This window comes from Oncorhynchus keta, chromosome 7, assembly GCF_023373465.1.
Source record: "Oncorhynchus keta strain PuntledgeMale-10-30-2019 chromosome 7, Oket_V2, whole genome shotgun sequence".
Classification (NCBI taxonomy): Eukaryota; Metazoa; Chordata; class Actinopteri; order Salmoniformes; family Salmonidae; genus Oncorhynchus; species Oncorhynchus keta.
In genome coordinates, this window is record NC_068427.1 from 5,380,656 (window position 1) to 5,400,252 (window position 19,597).

General features: G+C 45.8%; 1 protein-coding gene across 4 annotated transcripts in view; it reads right to left on the bottom strand.

Moving 5' to 3' along the window:
• Window positions 1–19,597, bottom strand: part of LOC118385890 (dachshund homolog 1) — a 294,778-nt gene that overhangs the window by 67,566 nt on the left and 207,615 nt on the right. The window contains exon 7 of one of the 4 annotated variants that reach the window (XM_035773103.2): window positions 1,569–2,442. The exons of the other annotated variants lie outside the window; for them this stretch is intronic. Coding sequence (XP_035628996.1) covers window positions 2,204–2,442 — 239 coding nt within the window. The 3' untranslated portion in view covers window positions 1,569–2,203. Of the gene's footprint in view, window positions 1–1,568; window positions 2,443–19,597 lie in introns of those variants that run through there. 4 annotated transcript variants of the gene reach the window in all.

The following is a 19,597-nucleotide window of genomic DNA, read 5'->3' on the forward strand; positions in this document are numbered from 1 at the left end:
CCCTTACAAACAAAAAGAGGGACCTGGCAGTGTAATTATTCTACAGTATACCCTTACAAACAAGCATCATGTTCCTGGTAATTTCATGTATACCATTGTACTACTATGTTACTTTCACTTAAACTATAGTATAGTCTGAATCATGGAAATGTACCATGGTTTTGCCCTTGAAGTATCATGATATTACCATGGTACTGCCATTGTACCAAAATATTACCAATGCATAGTGTTGAGTGATTAACCAAACATTTTAAACAACTACTTTTTAAACAACTAATTGACCGACTTTGCTTCAATTATGTCAATTCCATTTCGCTAGTTTTTTTCAGTTTGCTCCATATGCAGTTTTTGTAGAGATAAATCATATCAAGCCTGAGCTGTGCGATGTAGTAGGGAGTTGTAGTTTCCAACAGACCAATATTCTACATAGTTTAGCACAGAGAACGTGGTAATTAACTACACTGAACATAATCCATTGCGCGCCCGCTTAAACTTGTCCAGTCTGTGCGGGGCACACATCAAGACTGAGAGAAGAGAGAATGCCTAATCGAGAGGGATAGAAAACAGTTGCATTGCAAGTCTGAAAATACATGATCTAAGTGATTGATAATTGGTATTCAGCAGTCATAAAAGTATGCCTAATTTACTTTAAAGAACAAATAAAATAGTGATTTTGAATATAGAATATAGAATATGGAAACAGAAAATCCATGATTATTTTTTAATAATCGAACCGAAACTGAATTGACATCAAAAAACACAAATCACGTAGCAATACCATGGCATTGCATGATTTGTGACACGTTTCAGGAAACTAGGCGTACGTTGTGCATCACTACTTCAGAGGAGAGGCATTTTAACTTGTTTTTTTTAATCAAAATGCGTTTTTTATAGAACTGCCTTCTGGAACATGTAAACTTTCATGTGCCTTAATAACACACTTGGATGACATCTGTAAATACAAATACAATTGTTAAATTATATGAGCCTAGTTTGTTTCACCACGGAAAAAGTCAGGAACCTTCCCACTCGCCATGATTGGCTGAGATAGTAAATGGGTTGGACATGGCGAGAAATTAGTTCGGATTGATCCGCCATGTAGCACCTGTCTATAACATGAGCTGATCAGACTCTGAAAATGAATCCGACAATGAGGAAATCCTTAATTTTGGTAAAAACATTTTCATTGAACCAGACATTGTAGAGTCTTTTGATGACCGTGTTAGGGAAGAAACGGCGTTGTTGTCACGGAAGAAGTTGACTGAGTGTGTGAACCAGAATGACTTGACACAACGGGCCAAGCAAGCTGTACAAACAAAACGGAAACGACACAGGATGTCTTATTTAATGAAAGGGGTTGCAGTCTGCCGTGAAGCGTTCATCCATGAATACGGGTAAGAGTCTAGCCCTTTGATGCGTACGATCACATATTTGTGATCATTGTTGAGTGGTCCCTGCAGCGTACGATCACAAATGTGATTGGAACAGTAGCAACAGAACGTATGATGCAACAAACGTGACTAAAGAACACTGTTTTGTACTGATAGTAGAAATAAGGATCTTCAAAACTTTATTCCTCAATTTCACATTTTATTGTAAAAGATAAATGCGAACTTCATCATCCAAACACACCACGGAACACATCTACACTCATTCCATAAACCAGTCTAAATAACAGGTAGCGCTGACAAAAAAACTAAACATAAGTTAGCGACCTAACAGCTAGACCAGTTTACAATGTACCACATCTCTAGAGAGCACAAGGGAGAAACGTAATATTTGTTTGAGATGTGTGTCAGGTAGGCTAACATAATAAAATCTAATTGTATTTGTCACATGCTCCGAATAACATTTTTAAAAAAATGTTTATTTACCTTTATTTAACTATGCAAGTCAGATAAGAACACATTCTTATTTACAATGACGGCCTACCAAAAGGCCTCCTGCAGGGACCGGGGCTGGGATTAAAAATAAAAATATAGGACAAAACACACATGACAAGAGAGACACCACAACACTACATAAAGAGAGACCTAAGACAACATAGCAAGGCAGCAACACATGAAAATACAACATGGTAGCAACACAACATAACAACAACATGGTAGCAACACAACATTATAGCAACACAAAACATGGTATAAACATTAATGGGCACAGACAAAAGCACGAACACGGGCTAGGAGGTAGAGACAACAACATATCACACACAGCAACTGTCAGTAAGAGTGTCCATGATTGAGACTTTGAATGAAGAGAAATCGTCCAGTTTGAGTGCTTGTTGCAACTCGTTCCAGTCGCTCGCTGCAGCAAACTCAAAAGACGAGTGACCCAGGGATGTGTGTGCTTTGGGGACCTTTAACAGAATCTGACTGGCAGAACGGATGTTATATGTGGAGGATGAGGGCTGCAGTAGATTCCTCAGATAAGGTGGAATGAAGCCTAAGAGGGTTTTATAAATAAGCATCAACCAGTGGGTCTTGCAATGGATATACACAGATGACCAGTTTACAGAAGAGTATAGAGTGCAGTGATGTGTCCTATAAGGAGCATTGGTGGTAAATCTGATGGCCGAATGGTAAAGAACATCTAGCCGCTCGGGAGCACCCTTACCTGTTGATCTATAAAGTATGTCTCCGTAATCTAGCATGGGTAGGATTTAACTTTCTAGATTTAACTTTAGCCTGCAGCTTTGATACAGTTGAAGTGGGAAGTTTACATACACCTTAGCCAAAAACATTTTAACTCAGTTTTCATATTTCCTGACATTTGATCCGAGTAAAAATGCCCTGTCTTAGGTCAGTTAAGATCACCACTGTATTTTAAGAATGTGAAATGTCAGAATAATAGTAGAGAGAATGATTTATTTCAGCTTGTATTTCTTGTGGTGGTGGTGATACTTCCAAGATGGCGTAGCAGTCGAACGTCTTGTCGTGTCGTGTCCCTTGTATATATCGTTTTTTATATTTTTTAACATATTTTTCTTCGCATATCTTTTAAAACATTTTGTTAAACCTCAACTTCTAAATACTCTCCTGCAACCCGCCTCACCCAATGTAGCTATTTTCTTCTAAAGTACTTATATCTACTTTGGATCCGGAACCCCTCAACTGAAGCTAGCCAGCTAACTACCAGCTAGCTACCAGCTATCAGTCAGCAAACCATTGCTAGCGGTCTTCAGCTAACCAGTCATCAGCTAACCTTTAGCTCGAAAAGCTCTCGCCAGTTCGAACAACGCGACTCTAACCAGAGCATAACGGACCTATTATTTTTTATCCCCGGATTCCCACCGGATTCCCACTGCAAACGGAACATTTTCAGCTGGATTCTTCACAACGAGCTATCTCGCTAACCGCAACCCCGGATGATTACTCCTGGCTAGCGTTTCCACCCACTTAGCTTGAAGCTAGCCCGGCCAGAGCTCCTGTGCTACCACCGAAGCATACTCCTGGGCTACAATATCCGAACCCTCGACCGGTCTATCGAGGTCACAGCATGAAGAGGAATAAACAGACTTACCCCATCGCAACGTCCTTGCTTGCTAATTCGGCCTGCTAACTGCTAGCTTGTTTAGCCCCGGTCCGCTAACTGCTACCTTGTTTAGCCCTGGCCTACTAACTGTTAGCTTGTTAGCACAGGCCTGCTAACCGTCTGAATCGCCGCGTCCCAAAAACTCACTGGACCCATATTTACTTTCTCTTTTAGATTTTTAATTTGTTTATACCTTCCGGTAACCTGCCTCACCCAATGAGATACGGAATCGCCATTATTTTAAATTTTTATAACACACTCAAGAACCTCCAGAAGCTAACCAGCTAACTAGCTACAAGCTATTTAGTCATTGTTAGGCACTGCTAACTGTTTTTTAACCTGGATAACACTCGCCAGTCCAGCTTCCCTGCCCCATCCACCGCTGCCCCCCTGGACACTGATCACTTGGCTACATAGCTGATGCATGCTAGACTGTCCATTCTGTACTCCATTCTGCTTGTTTATGTTTTATCTGTCGGCCCCAGCCGCACTCAGGCTCTGTGTGTAGTTAATCCGACCCTCCCTGCATAGCCTACGCCATTTTACCTGCTGTTGTTGTGCTAACTGATTAGATGTTGTTGTCTCACCTACTGTTTTAGCTAGCTCTCCCAATTCAACACCTGTGATTACTGTATGTCTCTATCAAATGTCAATATGCCTTGTATAATGCTGTTTAGGTTAGTTATCATTGTTTTAGTTTACAATGGAGCCCCTAGTTCCACTCTTCATACCCCTGATACCTCCTTTGTCCCACCTCCCACACATGCGGTGACCTCAACCATTACAACCAGCATGTCCAGAGATACAACCTCTCTCATCATCACCCAGTGCCTGGGCTTACCTCCGCTGTACACGCACCCCACCATACCCCTGTCTGCGCATTATGCCCTGAATATATTCTACCATGCCCAGAAATCTGCTCCTTTCATTCTCTGTCCCCAACGCTCTAGGCGTCCAGTTTTGATAGCCTTTAGCCGCACCCCCATACTACTCCTCCTCTGTTCCGTGGGTGATGTGAAGGTAAACCCAGGCCCTGCATGTCTCCAGGCACCCTCATTTGTTGACTTCTGTGAACGAAAAAGCCTTGGTTTCATGCATGTCAACATCAGAAGCCTCCTCCCTAAGTTTGTTTTACTCACTGCTTTAGCACACTATGCTAACCCTGATGTCCTTTCCGTGTCTGAATCCTGGCTCAGGAAGGCCACCAAAAATTCTGAGATTTCCATACCCAACTATAACATCTTCCGTCAAGATAGAACTGCCAAAGGGGGAGGAGTTGCAGTCTACTGCAGAGATAGCCTGCAAAGTAATGTCATACTTTCCAGGTCCATACCCAAACAGTTCGAACTATTAATCTTGAAAATGACTCTCTCCAGAAATAAGTCTCTCACTGTTGCCGCCTGCTACCGACCCCCCTCAGCACCCAGCTGTGCCCTGGACACCATTTGTGAATTGATTGCCCCCCATCTAGCTTCAGAGTTTGTTCTGTTAGGTGACCTAAACTGGGATATGCTTAACACCCCGGCAGTCCTACAATCTAAGCTAGATGCCCTCAATCTCACACAAATCATCAAGGAACCCACCAGGTACAACCCTAAATCTGTAAACAAGGGCACCCTCATAGACGTCATCCTGACCAACTGGCCCTCCAAATACACCTCCGCTGTCTTCAACCAGGATCTCAGCGATCACTGACTCATTGCCTGTATCCGCTACGGAACCGCAGTCAAACGACCACCCCTCATCACTGTCAAACGCTCCCTAAAACACTTCTGTGAGCAGGCCTTTCTAATCGACCTGGCCCGGGTATCCTGGAAGGACATTGACCTCATCCCGTCAGTTGAGGATGCCTGGTCATTCATTAAAAGTAACTTCCTCACCATTTTAGATAAACATGCTCCGTTCAAAAAATGCAGAACTAAGAACAGATACAGCCCTTGGTTCACTCCAGACCTGACTGCCCTCGACCAGCACAAAAACATCCTGTGGCGGACTGCAATAGCATCGAACAGTCCCCGCGATATGCAACTGTTCAGGGAAGTCAGGAACCAATACACGCAGTCAGTCAGGAAAGCTAAGGCCAACTTCTTCAGGCAGAAGTTTGCATCCTGTAGCTCCAACTCCAAAAAGTTCTGGGACACTGTGAAGTCCATGGAGAACAAGAGCACCTCCTCCCAGCTGCCCACTGCACTGAGGCTAGGTAACACGGTCACCACCGATAAATCCATGATTATCGAAAACTTCAACGAGCATTTCTCAACGGCTGGCCATGCCTTCCGCCTGGCTACTCCAACCTCGGCCAACAGCTCCGCCCCCCACCCGCAGCTACTCGCCCAAGCCTCTCCAGGTTCTCCTTTACCCAAATCCAGATAGCAGATGTTCTGAAAGAGCTGCAAAACCTGGACCCGTACAAATCAGCTGGGCTTGACAATCTGGACCCTTTATTTCTGAAACTATCCGCCGCCATTGTCGCAACCCCTATTAACAGCCTGTTCAACCTCGTCTGAGATCCCCAAGGACTGGAAAGCTGCCGCAGTCATCCCACTCTTCGAAGGGGGAGACACCCTGGACCCAAACTGTTACAGACCTATATCCATCCTGCCCTGCCTATCTAAGGTCTTCGAAAGCCAAGTCAACAAACAGGTCACTGACCATCTCGAATCCCACAGTACCTTCTCCGCTGTGCAATCTGGTTTCCGAGCCGGTCACAGGTGCACCTCAGCCACGCTCAAGGTACTAAACGATATCATAACCGCCATCGATAAAAGACAGTACTATGCAGCCGTCTTCATCGACCTTGCCAAGGCTTTCGACTCGGTCAATCACCATATTCTTATCGGCAGACTCAGTAGCCTCGGTTTTCGGATGACTGCCTTGCCTGGTTCACCAATTACTTTGCAGACAGAGTTCAGTGTGTCAAATCGGAGGGCATGCTGTCCGGTCCTCTGGAAGTCTCTATGGGGGTGCCACAGGGTTCCATCCTCGGGCCGACTCTTTTTTCTGTATATATCAATGATGTTGCTCTTGCTGCGGGCGATTCCTTGATCCACCTCTACGCAGACGACACCATTTTATATACTTCCGGCCCGTCCTTGGACACTGTGCTATCTAACCTCCAAACGAGCTTTAATGCCATACAACACTCCTTCCGTGGCCTCCAACTACTCTTAAACGCTAGTAAAACCAAATGCATGCTTTTCAACCGTTCGCTGCCTGCACCCGCACGCCCGACTAGCATCACCACCCTGGATGGTTCCAACTTTGAATATGTGGACATCTATAAGTACCTCGGTGTCTGGCTAGACTGTAAACTCTCCTTCCAGACTCATATCAAACATCTCCAATCGAAAATCAAATCAAGAGTCGGCTTTCTATTCCGCAACAAAGCCTCCTTCACTCACGCCGCCAAACTTACCCTAGTAAAACTGACTATCCTACCGATCCTCGACTTCGGCGATGTCATCTACAAAATTGCTTCCAACACTCTACTCAGCAAACTGGATGCAGTTTATCACAGTGGCATCTGTTTTGTCACTAAAGCACCTTATACCACCCACCACTGCGACTTGTATGCTCTTGTTGGCTGGCCCTCGCTACATATTCGTCGCCAGACCCACTGGCTCCAGGTCATCTACAAGTCCATGCTAGGTAAAGCTCCGCCTTATCTCAGTTCACTGGTCATGATGGCAACACCCATCCGTAGCACGCGCTCCAGCAGGTGTATCTCACTGATCATCCCTAAAGCCAACACCTCATTTGGCCGACTTTCGTTCCAGTTCTTTGCTGCCTGTGACTGGAACGAATTGCAAACATCGCTGAAGTTGGAGACTTTTATCTCCCTCACCAACTTCAAACATCTGCTATCTGAGCAGCTAACCGATCGCTGCAGCTGTACATAATCTATCGGCAAATAGCCCACCCATTTTTACCTACCTCTTCCCCATACTGTTTTTATTTATTTACTTTTCTGCTCTTTTGCACACCAATATCTCTACCTGTATATGACCATCTGATCATTTATCACTCCAGTGTTAATCTGCAAAATTGTAATTATTCGCCTACCTCATGCCTTTTGCACACAATGTATATAGACTCCCCTTTTTTTCTTCCTATTGTGTTATTGACTTGTTAATTGTTTACTCCATGTGTAACTCTGTGTTGTCTGCTCACACTGCTATGCTTTATCTTGGCCAGGTCGCAGTTGCAAATGAGAACTTGTTCTCAACTTGCCAACCTGGTTAAATAAAGGTGAAAATTCATCACATTCCCAGTGGGTCAGAAGTTTACATTCTATTAATATTTGGTAGCATTGCCTTTAAATTGTTTAACTTGGGTCAAACATTTTGGGTAGCCTTCCACAAGCTTCCCACAATAAGTTGGGTGAATTTTGGCCCATTCCTCCTGACAGAGCTGGTGTAACTGAGTCAGGTTTGTAGGCCCTTCTTGCTCGCACACACTTTTTCAGTTCTGCCCACACATTTTCTATATAGGATTGAGGTCAGGGCTTTGTGATGGCAACTCCAATACCTTGACTTTGTTAACCTTAAGCCATTTTGCCACAACTTTGGAAGTATTCTTGGGGTCATTGTCCATATGGAAGACCCATTTGCAACCAAGCTATAACTTCCTGACTGAGGTCTTGAGATGTTGCTTCAATATATCCACATAATTATATTTCCTCATGATGCCATCTATTTTGTGAAGTGCACCAGTCCCTCCTGCAGTAAAGCATCCCACAACATGATGCTGCCACCCCTGTGCTTCATGGTTGGGATGGAGTTCTTCAGCTTGCAATCCTCACCCTTTTTCCTACAAACATAACAGTGGTCTTTATGACCAAACAGTTCTATTTTTGTTGCATCAGACCAGAGGACATTTCTCCAAAAAATACAATCTTTGTTCCGGTACCACTTGCCATGCGGTAGCAGAGAGAACAGTCTATGACTAGAGCTTCCGGTTCCGGTTGGAGCGAGCGGTCGCATTCGCACTTCGCTCTGCAGGTTGTATAACTTTTTCATTACATTTCATTATAGTACAAAGGTTGATTTGTCTAATCTTAGCAATTCTTCTTAGCTAGCTACTTAGCCGTCCTTGTATCAGAGATAATTGCATAATTATCGTATTTCGTATTTCGTCGCCCTAACGTAGCCTTCACTGCTATTCGCCCAGGAGCTAGCAACGCTAGCTAACGCACACAGATTAGCATCACTGTAGTGCTATTCACTCAACTGTACGACTTGGTTAGTTCAGTGTTAGCTAGCTACATAGCTGTCTTTGTTTCCAAGATAATTGTGTAGTTTAGTGTGTGTAGCCTTGGAGTGATTATCTTAATTCACTGAGGTTCGCTAGCCAGCTATTTGTCGTCCTTAACGTAGGAGACTCTGCTAGCTAGCCAACAGCTAACAGCTAGCCAACGTCACCACACGTTTACTGATTCGAATTCAATCACCGGTCAGGAGTATCACATCTTCATTTCATTACAGTACAACGGTTTGATTTGTTTGATCGTAGCTAGCTACATAGCTAGCTACATAGCCGTCTTTGTCTCAAAGATAATTGTGTAGTCTAGACCGATTTCCTAGGTTAGCTAGCCAGCTATTGTCGTTCTTTTAACTCAACGTAACGTTAACAACACTGCTAGCTAACCAGCTAGCCCCCGAATAGCAGCACTGTAGAAATTATTACACTCAACGGAACGACTTGATTAGTGTAGTGCCAACAACGCAGCTACTGCCAGCTAGCCTACTTTAGCAGTACTGTATCTTTTTAATCATTTTAGTCAATAAGATTCTTGCTACGTAAGCTTAACTTTCTGAACATTCGAGACGTGTAGTCCACTTGTCATTCCAATTTCCTTGCATTAGCGTAGCCTTTTCTGTAGCCTGTCAACTATGTGTCTGTCTATCCCTGTTCTCTCCTCTCTGCACAGACCATACAAACGCTCCACACCGCGTGGCCGCGGCCACCCTAATCTGGTGGTCCCAGCGCGTACGACCCACGTGGAGTTCCAGGTCTCCGGTAGCCTCTGGAACTGCCGATCTGCGGCCAACAAGGCAGAGTTCATCTCAGCCTATGCCTCCCTCCAGTCCCTTGACTTCTTGGCACTGACGGAAACATGGATCACCACAGATAACACTGCTACTCCTACTGCTCTCTCCTCGTCCGCCCACGTGTTCTCGCACACCCCGAGAGCTTCTGGTCAGCGGGGTGGTGGCACCGGATCCTCATCTCTCCCAAGTGGTCTTTCTCTCTTTCTCCCCTTACCCATCTGTCTATCGCCTCCTTTGAATTCCATGCTGTCACAGTTACCAGCCCTTTCAAGCTTAACATCCTTATCATTTATCGCCCTCCAGGTTCCTCGGAGAGTTCATCAATGAGCTTGATGCCTTGATAAGCTCCTTTCCTGAGGACGGCTCACCTCTCACAGTTCTGGGCGACTTTAACCTCCCCACGTCTACCTTTGACTCATTCCTCTCTGCCTCCTTCTTTCCACTCCTCTCCTCTTTGACCTCACCCTCTCACCTTCCCCCTACTCACAAGGCAGGCAATACGCTTGACCTCATCTTTACTAGATGCTGTTCTTCCACTAACCTCATTGCAACTCCCCTCCAAGTCTCCGACCACTACCTTGTATCCTTTTCCCTCTCGCTCTCATCCAACACTTCCCACACTGCCCCTACTCGGATGGTATCGCGCCGTCCCAACCTTCGCTCTCTCTCCCCGCTACTCTCTCCTCTTCCATCCTATCATCTCTTCCCTCTGCTCAAACTTTCTCCAACCTATCTCCTGATTCTGCCTCCTCAACCCTCCTCTCCTCCCTTACTGCATCCTTTGACTCTCTATGTCCCCTATCCTCCAGGCCGGCTCGGTCCTCCCCTCCCGCTCCGTGGCTCGACGACTCATTGCGAGCTCACAGAACAGGGCTCCGGGCAGCCGAGCGGAAATGGAGGAAAACTCGCCTCCCTGCGGACCTGGCATCCTTTCACTCCCTCCTCTCTACATTTTCCTCCTCTGTCTCTGCTGCTAAAGCCACTTTCTACCATTCTAAATTCCAAGCATCTGCCTCTAACCCTAGGAAGCTCTTTGCCACCTTCTCCTCCCTCCTGAATCCTCCCCCCCTCCTCCCTCTCTGCAGATGACTTCGTCAACCATTTTGAAAAGAAGGTCGATGACATCCGATCCTCGTTTGCTAAGTCAAACGACACCGCTGGTTCTGCTCACACTGCCCTACCCTATGCTCTGACCTCTTTCTCCCCTCTCTCTCCAGATGAAATCTCGCGTCTTGTGACGGCCGGCCGCCCAACAACCTGCCCGCTTGACCCTATCCCCTCCTCTCTTCTCCAGACCATTTCCGGAGACCTTCTCCCTTACCTCACCTCGCTCATCAACTCATCCCTGACCGCTGGCTACGTCCCTCCCGTCTTCAAGAGAGCGAGAGTTGCACCCCTTCTGAAAAAACCTACACTCGATCCCTCCGATGTCAACAACTACAGACCAGTATCCCTTCTCTCTTTTCTCTCCAAAACTCTTGAGCGTGCCGTCCTTGGCCAGCTCTACCGCTATCTCTCTCAGAATGACCTTCTTGATCCAAATCAGTCAGGTTTCAAGACTAGTCATTCAACTGAGACTGCTCTTCTCTGTATCACGGAGGCGCTCCGCACTGCTAAAGCTAACTCTCTCTCCTCTGCTCTCATCCTTCTAGACCTATCGGCTGCCTTCGATACTGTGAACCATCAGATCCTCCTCTCCACCCTCTCCGAGTTGGGCATCTCCGGCGCGGCCCACGCTTGGATTGCGTCCTACCTGACAGGTCGCTCCTACCAGGTGGCGTGGCGAGAATCTGTCTCCTCACCACGCGCTCTCACCACTGGTGTCCCCCAGGGCTCTGTTCTAGGCCCTCTCTTATTCTCGCTATACACCAAGTCACTTGGCTCTGTCATAACCTCACATGGTCTCTCCTATCATTGCTATGCAGACGACACACAATTAATCTTCTCCTTTCCCCCCTCTGATGACCAGGTGGCGAATCGCATCTCTGCATGTCTGGCAGACATATCAGTGTGGATGACGGATCACCACCTCAAGCTGAACCTCAGCAAGACGGAGCTCCTCTTCCTCCCGGGGAAGGACTGCCCGTTCCATGATCTCGCCATCACGGTCCTCCTCCCAGAGCGCTAAGAACCTTGGCGTGATCCTGGACAACACCCTGACGTTCTCAACTAACATCAAGGCGGTGTCCCGTTCCTGTAGGTTCATGCTCTACAACATCCGCAGAGTACGACCCTGCCTCACACAGGAAGCGGCGCAGGTCCTAATCCAGGCACTTGTCATCTCCCGTCTTGACTACTGCAACTCGCTGTTGGCTGGGCTCCCTGCCTGTGCCATTAAACCCCTACAACTCATCCAGAACGCCGCAGCCCGTCTGGTGTTCAACCTTCCCAAGTTCTCTCACGTCACCCCGCTCCTCCGCTCTCTCCACTGGCTTCCAGTTGAAGCTCGCATCCGCTACAAGACCATGGTGCTCGCCTACGGAGCTGTGAGGGGAACGGCACCTCAGTACCTCCAGGCCCTGATCAGGCCCTACACCCAAACAAGGGCACTGCGTTCATCCACCTCTGGCCTGCTCGCCTCCCTACCACTGAGGAAGTACAGTTCCCGCTCAGCCCAGTCAAAACTGTTCGCTGCTCTGGCCCCCCAATGGTGGAACAAACTCCCTCACGACGCCAGGACAGCGGAGTCAATCACCACCTTCCGGAGACACCTGAAACCCCACCTCTTCAAGGAATACCTAGGATAGGGTAAGTAAGGGTAAGTAATCCTTCTCACTCCCCCCAACAAGAGTTAGATGCAAGTGGCTGTTCCACTGGTTGTCATAGGTGTTTGCATCAATTTGTAAGTCGCTCTGGATAAGAGCGTCTGCTAAATGACTTAAATGTAAAAATGTAAATGTGTCGGGAGCCTTTGACAATTTTTAGGGCATTCCTCTGACACTGGCAGGAAGCTTGGACACCAAGGAACTTGAAGCTCTCAACATGCTCCACTACAGCCCCGTCGATGAGAATGGTGATGTGCTCGGTCCACCTTTTCCTGTAGTTCACAATCATCTCCTTGGTCTTGATCACGTCGAGGGAGAGGTTGTTGTCCTGGCACCACACTGCCAGGTCTCTGACCTCCTCCCTATAGGTTGTCTCATCGTTGTTGGTGAACAGGCCAACCACTGTTGTGTCATTGGCAAACTAAATGATGGTGCTGGAGTCGTGCCTTGCCATGCAGTCATGAGTGAACAGGGAGTACAGGAGGGGACTGAGCACGCACCCCTGAGGGGCCCCCATGTTGAGGATCAGCGTGGCAGATGTGTTGTTACCTACCCTTACCACCTGGGGGCGGCCCAATAGGAAGTCCAGTATCCAGTTGCAGAGGGAGATGTTTAAACTCAGGGTCCTTGGCTTAGTAATGAGCTTTGAGGGCACTATGGTGTTGAACGCTGAGCTGCATTCTCACATAGGTGTTCCTTGTGTCCAGGTGGGAAAGGGCAGTGTGGAGTGCAAAAGAGATTGCATCATCTGTGGATCTGTTGGGGCGGTATGCAAATTTGAGTGGGTCTAGGGTTTCTGGGATAATGGTATTTCCTGGATTATCCTGTTTGACTTGGCGAAAACTCCCTAATCCCAGAATGCCATTCACTATAAGGCGCAAATAAACAAAGTAAAAAATGTCTGAACTCATTGCCTGAAAAATATTAAATTAGTTTAGCCACTTTTCAGCATATTACAAATTGTTGATGCACTTCACTGTTTCCTCTACATTCATTTAAGTATGGCAGAAATAAAATAAAATAAATAAATATCCTATTTCTACCAAACATAGTTTCAATAAAGTTCTGTAAAGCACATTCACTTTTCTTGGGAAATAGATCATCTGTCTGGGTTCAACATAGTTCTGAAGGTTATATCTGTCAGTCTGAAATTTAAGAAACACAGCGCACCAGTGACCAGCGCTCGATACAGACACTGCAGCACAAAACACAACTCACTTGAATCACTTCAGAATGCACCTGTGTGAGAAACTGCAAGAAAGGTATGTTAGCTTGTTTGTTTGACTAACATTAGCTAGTTAACTACATAAGCTGGCTATAACCTATAAACTCTGCTAATATGATTTAGATCTATAATATTGCTGCCACAATTGTGACGGCAATTAGCTATGTAATATCCACAAGTATTTTGATGACAAAACTAAAAAGTTACTAGTCTAGTAAGTTAGCTTGTTTGTTTGGAACTGTATCAAGTGTAAGCAAGACAGCTGCATTTATCTGTCTTAGATTGGATGTTTTTTTTTCTCAGAATGGTTTCTTTTAATATTTCCAGCAGCGAAAGAGAAAGGGGGATCAGGGACAAAATGGTCAGGTTAGCTTAGCTTAACTTAACTTAGCTAGCTAACGTCAAATCAGCATGAATTAAATGAAACTTTCTTTAGTTAGCTCTTTAAAAGTTGAAGCTATCATTTTTTATAACAAGTGTATGGCTTACTTTACAAGACAGAGAAGAGGCAGAATCTCGGGAGTGAGGAAGGGATGCATGAGGGACAGAGTGGAGAAGAGGAGAGGAGAGAGCCAGGAGGGGAGATGGAAGGAGAGAGGAGAGCAGAGTGGAACAGAGGAAAGGAGAGAGCTAGGAGGGGAGATGGAAGATGAAAATCAGTTAAACACCTAACTGAAGAACTCAATTCAACATTGCTTAATAATGCAGTCACCCCCTTAAAAACAAAAAAACATTTGTCATAACAAACTAGCTCGCGGGTATAAAGCTCAGTTGTCCTGAGTCTGCACAACACTGCCAAGGCCTAGGATCAAGGTAGACACTCAAGTTTTTTAATACGATATCTCTTGACACATTGATTAAAATAGTCATGGCATCTAAACCTTCAAGCTGCATACTGGACCCTATTCCAACTAAACTACTGAAAGAGCTGCTTCCTGTGCTTGGCCGTCCTATGTTGTGTAACATAATAAACGGCTCCCTATCCACTGGATGTGCACCAAACTCACTAAAAGTGGTAGTAATAAAGCCTCTCTTGAAAAAAACAAACCTGGACCCAGAATATATAAAAAACTATCAGCCTATATTGAATCTCCTATTCCTCTCAAACATTTTAGACAAAGCTGTTACGCAGCAACTCACTGCCTTCCTGAAGACAAACCATGTATACAAAATGCAGCAGTCTGGTTTTAGACCCCATCATAGCACTGAGACTGCACCTGTGAAGGTGGTAAATAACCTATTAATGGCGTCAGACCAAGGCTCTGCATCTGTTCTCGTGCTCCTAGACCTTAGTGCTGCTTTTGATATCATCGATTACCACATTCTTTTGTAGAGATTGGAAACACAAATTGGTCTACGTGGAAAAGTTCTGGCTTGGTTTAGATCTTATCTGTTGGAAAGATATCAGTTTGTCTCTGTAGATGGTTTGTCCTCTGACAAATCAACTGTACATTTCGGTGTTCCTCAAGGCTCTGTTTTAGGACCACTATTGTTTTCGCTATATATTTTACCTCTTGGTGATTTAATTCGGAAACATAATGTTAACTTTCACTGCTATGGGGACGACACACAGCTGTACATTTCGATGAAACATGGTGACGCCCCAAAATTTCCCTCCCTGGAAGCCTGTGTTTCAGACATAAGGAAGTGGATGGCGGTAAATGTTCTACATTTAAACTCAGACAAAATAGAGATGCTTGTTCTAGGCGCCAAGAAACAAAGAGATATTCTTTTCAATCAGAAAATTCATCTTGATGGTTGTACAGTCATCTCAAATAAAACTGTGCAGGACCTCTGTGTTACTCTGAATCCTGATCTCTCTTTTGACAGGACAGCTTTTTTCCATCTACGTAACATTGCAAAAGTAAAATGTATCCATGCTTTTGTCACTTCTAGGTTAGACTACTGCAATGCTCTACTTTCAAGATACCTGGATAAATCATTAAATACATTTCCGTTGCGAAACACGGCTGCGAGAATCTTGACTAGAAGCAAAAAATGTTGCATATTACTCCAGTCCTAGCCTGGCTTAATGTTAAGGCGAGAGCTGATTCCAAGGTTTTACTGCTAATCTACAAAGCATTACATGCCCTTGCCCCTACCTATCTTTCCAATTTGGTCCTGCCGTACATACGGACACGTACGCACAAGACGCAGGTCTCCTTACTGTCCCTAGAATGTCTAAGCAAGCTTTATCCTATATAACTCTATTTTAATGGAACGGTCTGACTATCCATGTGAGAGACGCAGAACCGTCTCGACCTTTAAGTCTTTATTGAAGACTAAACTCTTCAGTAGGTCATATGATTGAGTGTAGTCTGGCCCAGGGGTGTGAAGGTGAACGGAAAGGCACTGGAGCAACGACCAACCCTTGCTGTCTCTGCCTGGCCGGTTCCCCTCTCTCCACTGGGATTCTCTGCCTCAAACCCTATTACAGGGGCTGAGTCACTGGCTTACTGGTGCTCTTCCATGCAGTCACTAGGAGGGGTGCGTCACTTGAGTGGGTTGAGTCACTGACGTGATCTTCCTGTCCGGGTTGGCGCCCCCTAGGGTTTGTGCCGAGGGGGAGATCTTTGTGGGCTATATTTGGCCTTGTCTCAGGACAGTAAGTGAGTGGTTGAAGATATCCCTCTAGTGGTGTGGGGGTTGTGCCTTGGCAAAGTGTGTGGGGTTATATCCTGCCTGTTTGGCCCTGTCCGGGGGTATCATCGGATGGGGCCACAGTGTCTCCCGACCCCTCCTGTCTCATTCTCCAGTATTTATGCAGCAATAGTTTATGTGTCGGGGGGCTAGGGTCAGTCTCTTACATCTGGAGTATTTCTCCTGTTTTATCCGGTGTCCTGTGTGAATTTAAGTATGCTCTCTCTAATTCTCTCCCTCTCTCTCTCGTTCTCTTGGAGGACCTGAGCCCTAGGACCATGCCTCAGGACTACCTAGCATGATGGCTCCTTGCTGTTCCCAGTCCACCTGGCCGTGATGCTGCTCCAGTTTCAACTGTTCTGCCTGAGGCTATGGAACCCTGACCTGTTCACTGTACGTGCTACCTTGTCCCAGACCTGCTGTTCTCAACTCTCTAGAGATAGCAGGTGCGGTAGAGATACTCTGTTGCACCCTCTACAACCACTGTGAGTATTATTATTTGACCCTGCTGGTCATCGATGAACATTTGAACATCTTGGACATGTTCTGTTATAATCTCCACCCGGCACAGCCGGAAGAGCCATACCTCATAGCTTGCTGTTTAGGGTTTTAGGCTGGGTTTCTGTACAGCACTTTGTGACATCAAATACATTTGATTGAGAAAAGGAGAAGAGTATATAAAAGGAGAAGAGAGAAGGAGACAGGAGTAAGGCCAAGTGCGCACCTCCGCAGATCCGGATGGGACCCAAAGTGGCTTAAAAATGACAGACTGAAGCCGTGGCTATACAATACGCAATATGGTTAGTCACATTTCCTTTAATTGGGCCAAGGGCTAAAAATGTTTGTGCATATTTAGTCTGTACTAGTCTGCCCCAGACACCAGTAATTCCACTAAACTACACTCTTCATCCCGTCTAGGAACGTTCTCCCACCTGTGCCATCAACATAGGCAGGCTGCAAAGAGGGGTGTGTCAAAGTGCCCTTACATTGAAATAGGGGCCCAGATTCATCGGCTGGACTATATTAAACAGTACCCAGGGACAGAGAACCACATGGAAAGTGTGAGGGCTCATGCAATGCTGACAGAACTGCTGGATCTTGCTGAATTGCTGGGTTGTGTCTATTTCACAAAGCTCAAAGTGAATGTGGGATCCACAATTCTGTGTTTTTGTTCATATTTTCTTTACTTGTTATTTAAATGTCACCCATCTTATTTCACATTATTCTCATTTACTGGCTCAAGATGTGGAGGAGCCGATCCTCCATGCCATCCAGACATCTGTAGCCATTGGTCTGGAGGCTGATGAAACTACATATGTGGCAACTAATACGCAGCTGGATTTACATGTCAGGTATTTTTCAATAAGAATTACGACATAATTTGTTACAGTAATATTCTACAGTCACCCATGAGTAATAATGTTTTCCACATACATGGACCAAGAGGGACACCTTTACAACTAGTTCCTGGACCTGGTGTCAGTCCCTGATGGCCAAGCAGACACCATTCATGAGTAATAATGTTTTCCACATACATGGACCAAGAGGGACACCTTTACAACTAGTTCCTGGACCTGGTGTCAGTCCCTGATGGCCAGGCAGACACCATCCATGAGTAATAATGCTTTTCAGATACATGGACCAAGAGGGACACCTTTACAACTAGTTCCTGGACCTGGTGTCAGTCCCTGATGGCCAGGCAGACACCATCCATGAGTAATAATGTTTTCCACATACATGGACCAAGAGGGACACCTTTACAACCAGTTCCTGGACCTGGTGTCAGTCCCTGATGGCCAAGCAGACACCATTCATGAGTAATAATGTTTTCCACATACATGGACCAAGAGGGACGGACACCTTTACAACTAGTTCCTGGACCTGGTGGTGTCAGTCCCTGATGGCCAGGCAGACACCATCCATGAGTAATAATGTTTTCCAGATACATGGACCAAGAGGGACACCTTTAAAACTAGTTCCTGGACCTGGTGCCAGTCCCTGATGGCCAAGCAGACACCATTCATGAGTAATAATGTTTTCCACATACATGGACCAAGAGGGACACCTTTACAACTAGTTCCTGGACCTGGTGTCAGACCCTGATGGCCAGGCAGACACCATATATGAGTAATAATGTTTTTCAGATACATGGACCAAGAGGGGCACCTTTACAACCAGTTCCTGGACCTGGTGTCAGTCCCTGATGGCCAAGCAGACACCATTCATGAGTAATAATGTTTTCCACATACATGGACCAAGAGGGACACCTTTACAACTAGTTCCTGGACCTGGTGTCAGTCCCTGATGGCCAGGCAGACACCATATATGAGTAATAATGTTTTTCAGATACATGGACCAAGAGGGGCACCTTTACAACCAGTTCCTGGACCTGGTGTCAGTCCCTGATGGCCAGGCAGACACCATCCATGAGTAATATTGTTTTTCTGTTTTAGTTTTATTTACAGCATGTCTTGTGATACAAATTATTTCCCTAATTTTCAAACAGGACAACATATTGGTGTGGCAACACATTCCCGTGGTTGGTGACTGTGGCTAGTGCTGCCCACCGCCTTGCTCTGGCCTGTAAAGATGCATCAGCTGAGGTCCCCTATATGGACACTATCAAGGAGCACCTGCAGCAGCTCCATAGTTACTTTGCCAAAAGCAGTAACAAGACAGAAGTCTTGAAAGCTGCTTCAGCGACCTTGGGCCTTCAGTACTTAAAAGTGAAGGTGAGATTTCTTCACTTGGCCACTCTGGTCTCATATCGTTTACCTACTGCATCTACGCTCAAAATAAATGTATTTTGCAGGAAGTGAAGGACGTTTGCTGGCTGTCCCAGCACCTGGCCGTGGCTAATCTTCAGCGAAACCTCAGTGCAGTGCTGGCTGCATTGGCTGAGGAGGTGGAGGTGAAACGGTACCCAAATGCTAAGGGCCTCTAAGCGTTCTGTGCCACGTACAGGTATTATAGATTATAGTGGACTCCAAACTAAATCATGTGCTATGTTGCTATTACTGCTTTCAGTGTCTCAAAACTATATTTGATTGGTCTACAATGCGGCTTTTAAAACCTGTTTTGTATTGTCAATTGATGTATCATCATGGAGTGACAAACGTGTCTAAGTCTACAGATCTGTGGCAGCCTTTTACCTGGAGGCAGACCTCTGACATGGCTTTCAAAGTATTCCAAAAGGAGGATGTACACTTCCTGGCCATAAGAGAGCATGTTCAAACATGTGCAAATGCCTCAGTTTAACAGAGGAACAGCACACTTCATTAGAATAACTTCAAGCAAAACAACCCGTGGTGTCGGTCCCTGTGACGATGGCATCACTCCTCGCCATAAAACATTCACCAGGACCTCGATGACCCAATGGGTCTGGC